Source organism: Dendrobium catenatum, unplaced genomic scaffold, assembly GCF_001605985.2.
Source record: "Dendrobium catenatum unplaced genomic scaffold, ASM160598v2 fragScaff_scaffold_1157, whole genome shotgun sequence".
NCBI classification, from domain to species: Eukaryota; Viridiplantae; Streptophyta; class Magnoliopsida; order Asparagales; family Orchidaceae; genus Dendrobium; species Dendrobium catenatum.
The window spans coordinates 573,270-578,891 of record NW_021319619.1 but is presented as its reverse complement, the minus strand read 5'-3'; the positions used below and the strand labels follow the sequence as shown (position 1 = coordinate 578,891).

The following is a 5,622-nucleotide window of genomic DNA, read 5'->3' as shown; positions in this document are numbered from 1 at the left end:
ATATTAATTAATGCTCAATCTTAGCTCATTTTTGCACTAATCAACCTATAATTAAAGAGTATTTTAAGAGAGTGTGCATAATGACTAGGATAACTCACTTTAGGGGGATGCCTTAAAACCAATTGTGAAAATTTAGAAGGAAAAAAAAGGAATGAACTAACCTCATGGGGATAGTAGGCTCATTAATTAGAGGTAGTGGTATTGGACCTTTTATATATTAGGGAACTATCTAGGGACTCTCAGGATCACATTAACATTATAACTACTTAATGAAGTCTATTATATTAAGCAGATCATGCACAACACATAAGCAATCTAAGAGGTAGAAATGAGTTATTTAATTTCAATCATATTATTGAGAATCAAATAGGGTTCAAAAGTAAATTAACTTATATGTGGAGTTCATTTCCTTTTGATATGCATTTACGGATGTTGAATTAGTCCAAGTGTCACCCTCATATTCAAATAATTGAGCGGTGTGTAAATGGCCATAGGCCCATTATCTGGTTCTTCCAAGCCAATGGTAGAGGAAATTCAATTAATAATAGTAGGATGAGCATGCTAGTAGAAAATAATGAGCAACAATGAGTCTAAAGACAATGACATGGGAGTACATAATGTGTATTTACTCATCATACCCTTTTATATGCCCCATAATATACACGACTCACTTTGGTCGGCTGGTTGAGAGCTTAGGCTCCCAACTAAGAGGTCTTGGGTTCTAGTGTTAATGTATGCGTTGCGTGTGTGAGTTTGCCTTAAATGGCCTAAATGTCCAAAAAAAAAATATACCCATAATAATGTAGGGATCTTATCAATAGATCACATATATTATTGCCATTTTAGATATCGATTAATCTCTTAGTGGTTAACCAATAGTCACTCCACTCTAGAGTATCTATGCTCAAGGCCAACAAAATAAGCACTCATTCCTTTTGCACTTTCATTAAAGTAAATAACAAATGAAACATGGTAGGCTTCATTTGAGATGAGATTCTTACTATTTTATGAATTGTTGTAAAAAATAAACTTTTAAAATTGTTATAGAAAATAGCTTTCTAATACGATTTTTTTAAATAAGCAAAACATATTAGCCAAATAGAAATTATGGTTCCGATCTAAAAAGCAAAGAAATAAAAAAAATTGTTCCAAAGGAAGTCTCACTTAATTACTCCTTCACTCTATACTATCATTAAAGCAATCATTTCACATTATTACTCCTTCCCTTTATAATATCATTAATGCAACTAATGAATAACAAGTTTACTACATTAATTACTTAATCCACTCTCCTTGCTAGGTCCATAATGGTCATTAAACAAACAAGTTTTGTAACTCAAAATTTAAATATCAATTAAGTATGATAAAAAGATGAAGATACTTCTTCTGCTAACATGTCTTAATTATTTCTACTCATTTTTTTTTCTTCTCATATATGTTCATTCCTTTTATGTTCAGCACACTATATGATCTCCAAAGTATTACTTCTATCAAAATTGATGGATTTATATGTCTATAATACTTAAATCTTTATATTTACTTAAATAACACTTTAATATTTAAATTATCTTAAAATATAGACATGAAGCAATATATTTTATTTTGAATAATTTAATATTAATTATATTTTTATTGTGATTGAAAGTTTTAAATATTATATAAATAAATCTTAAAATATAATATTAGTATATATATATATATAATATATATAATAATATATATATATATATATATATTATATTATATATATATATATAATTATATATATATATCTATATATATATATCCCCTTCAAAATATTATCCAAATCTCTAAAGGGGTTTAACATTAAGCTTTAGAGCTTATTTATTATAATCTTATATTTCACCCCAAAATATCATTCTAGCTAACCCAATTTCAGCACAAATTTTAAAATTTAAAATCTATTTCCTCTTTTATAGCGAGGCAATCAGCAGAGATTGATGGGTGTTATGTTATCCACATCGTATGGATAAAGTGCCACGCGTCTTCACTTCACTGGAGAGAATCTCCCCTCTTCACATGAGCCAGATGGAAAATAATTAAATTAAAAACCTGAACAATAATCCCTTCCGCTTTAAGCCAAAGCCACACGACCAAAGGCAAGATATTTGGGGAGCGAGGAAGGAAGCTTGAGCAAGGGGAGAAGGCATCAAGCCCTTTGATTTTGAAACATGGCTGCCAGTATGGCTTCGGCTGCCTCCAGCTTCGTGTTGACGGCCTCCCTCACCGGTGCCGGCACCGCTGCCCAGTCGCGACACACCTCAGTCAGCTTCTTATATAATAAGCCTGGTAGCTCCAGTGCTAGAAGGCTTTCTGTCCGAGCTGAAGAGGCCTCATCGTCTTCACCGCCGGCTCCGGCTGTGGAGAAGGAAGCCGCCGTGGCAGCTCCTGCTAAGCCGCCTCCACCCCCGCCCATTGGCCCTAAGAGGGGAACAAAGGTAGACTTAGAAAAAGTTTTTGACTTCAGTAAGTAAAGTATTTTTTGTATGATTAAAAAATCAAAATTTTCTACAAAACTCAGAAAAAAGTATAAATGTTTTGTTAGTATTGAGAAAAGAAATTAATAGGAAGGAAATGAAATGGAATCCATTTGATTTATAGGTTATTAAATAAAAATATGTAATCATTAATTTGAAAATTCTAAGCCTTTTTTTTATATCAATTCACTTAAATTTATAACATCCCAATGCAACTTAAGGTATATTGGGTCTGTTAAAGTACTATCAAGATTAGCATAGATCTCAAAGCATTAATTAGAGATTTGGTCATTGTTTTTTATCTGTGAGTTGACTTGATTGCTCGTGTTTTCTTAGTTAGATTGTTTATGACTTTATTCTTTGTTAACTAGACTCTTGTTATATGTATAGTTTCCTTTCCCGGTAAATTATTTTCTAAAGACTTTTAATTGTTTAGTTATAAGTGTTTGAAATGTCACACAGCCTAAGATTTGAACTAAAGATTGGCTAAATTACAACTATCACTCAGGCTTGCAGGAAAACTTTCTTTTTTTGCTTTTGACAAATTGCTAATAGTTCCAAACGTTATTTGTGTGTCTAATATTAATTTATTACATAATATCCACTAATATTTGGCCTACAATGGGGTTACTTTATTCTCTCGTGTTTACCCTTTCATACTTCTCAAGTTGATTAACAGTTTTGTCATTTATAACATATATTACTTAATAAAGATCCACCTCGGATGGATGCAATTTCGATGCTTATTAATATGCGTTCTGTGCAACGGGATGAGTGGACTATGCACCTATGAATCCTTGGGAATTGTTATTGTTGTAAGAAATAATCCTCGGTTACATTATTCTGAATATTACATAGATACATAGATATAGGAACTATATCAATATACGTATTGGAATTTTAGATACATATAAGGTAAGAGGTCAACGGCTTTAAAGGGCTATAGGAAATAGTACAATGAAGGAAGAACGATATCAATGATCTAAGGGAGAAACTTGCTACAACGGTAGGGTTTTGCATTGCTCGTTGATCATGTCGATGTAATTGAGTTATTATTTCAACCACACCATGCTTGGCAGTGAAGGAAAACGAACGCTAAGTTTGTCACATAAATCTTCAAATTGTGGTTGCGGTAATGGCGTAATGCTTTGGTAAAAACAGCAGCAATTAATTTGCTTGGATGTACAATTACAATGAATCTTCAAGGAGGAGATCGGCTATGACATTTTAAGAATGAAATGATTATCAATTTAATGTGATTTGTTTGAGAATAAAACATTGAATTGTATAAGCGGTGTATAACACTTATGAAAAAGTGGCGGTCATTCAAGCATGATTCCAATAACATGGATGTTAGTGCGTGCTTCATGTAAGACTGCAACAATAGTTGTTAAAATGTGATATTCAATGTCGACACTCAAGCGAGAAATTGTAGGTTGCGTTTTTGGAAGCCCATGCAATGTAATTTCAACAGAAAGTCAGAAGCTAGTTATACTTCTCCTGGTGTTTAGGTAACCATTATGATCTGCAACTTAAAATCATTTAAAGTTAACGAGCTTTGTGTTAAATGCTAAATGCCATAAGTAAAAAGAACACTTTAATGTAGTTAAGAGTGAGTTTAACTACTCGTAGATCCTTCATGGTTTTATTTTGGAAGTTAGCAAACTAAGGCTACGTTTGTGATGACTTTCTTATTGCTTTTTTGTGCAGCTTATTAGTACAATTTTTTTTATTTTTATACTAAAAAGCTGCTTCAATACTAAGAAGGCCATATATCTCAAACGAAGCTTAAATTAGCAACATGGACAAGATTTGTTTGGATTAAAGCAATGTTTAAAATTGCGTATTCGAGTATTGAGGCGTTTTTCATTCGTGAGGCGAGGCGTAAGCCTCAAGGCGTTTTGAGGCGTAAGCCTCAAAATCAAAAGATTGCGTAAACATAAAATGATAAATTTTTTATATACTAATGAGTGAATAATATAAAACATAAAAAAGCATAAGATATGAAGTGAAATCAAAATATCTCAATAATAAGACAACATGAAATATAGTTCAACTCAAAATTCTATTTCCCAAATCCCAGTATTCTTTTTATTAACATATAATTCTAATTTCTAAAAATAAATAGCAATGACATATCACATAAGAACTAATAAATTAGCACTGTCATCACTAAGGGATTCTTTATTTGAATCATCATTATGGTGAACTTCTCTCTCCCTTTCCTCCTTCCTATAGAGTCTAATGTTGGGCATTTACTTCAAGATTTATGTAAGTTTTAATAGATATAGCGTGAGGCGTAAGCCTCATGCCAGTGAGGCGAAGCGGGCCTCAAGGCGGGCCTCAACCAAGTTGAGGTGCAAGCCTCATAAAAAAGACTTAAGGCGTAAGCATCGAGGCGTTTATTACTGGAATTGCGCAAAGGCGGGCCTCAAGGCGAGCCTCATATTGCGCAATTTTAAACAATGGATTAAAGTTAAATATTTGAGCAAGCCACATAATTGGTGATAAATGATAGGCTATGATGCACAGGCACGGACACGGCGACACTGATACGACACGACACAAGACACATCAATTATTAAAAATATAAGACACTGACACAGGTCGGTCACGGTATTATAGTTTATGTATTTTAAAAATAGTGTATAAAAATTAAATAAATATAAATTTAAAAAAAAAATAGAAACAATAAGTCATTTAACTAGAATTTGTGCTTAAAATGATTAATATTAGGATATCGAGAGTCGGGCGTCGATGTCATTTATTAGTTATCGAGAAAGGAGATAAAATATAACGACTCAAGATCCGTGTAGTGAAAGGATTCATCTGATCGATCATTCATTTTCTTTTTTTTTTCTTTTTATTCATCCGTTATTCGTATCAATATATACATCCAGAGCCAGAGATAATTACATTACAGAAAAGAAACAGCAGCGGATACTATAATTCACATATAGTACAATCAGAGAACAAACAAAAGAGAGTCCAAAAGAAATATCTACACTAGCCACACAGGCTACAAAAGAAAGCCCACCCAAGGCTACAAAACAAAAAGCTGAACTCGACAGAAAGATCTTCAGACTGGAGGCCCTGCCACTGAAATATTAACCACATATAATGA

The 5,622-nt window shown here is 32.6% G+C and overlaps 1 protein-coding gene across 1 annotated transcript in view; it reads left to right on the top strand.

Moving 5' to 3' along the window:
• The first annotated feature begins 2,092 nt into the window (after positions 1–2,092).
• Positions 2,093–5,622, top strand: part of LOC110093665 (photosystem I reaction center subunit IV A, chloroplastic) — a 27,633-nt gene continuing 24,103 nt past the window's right edge. The window contains exon 1 of the mRNA XM_020818624.2: positions 2,093–2,459. Within this exon, the coding sequence (XP_020674283.1) occupies positions 2,193–2,459 (267 nt within the window). The 5' untranslated portion in view covers positions 2,093–2,192. The remainder of the gene's footprint in view (positions 2,460–5,622) is intronic.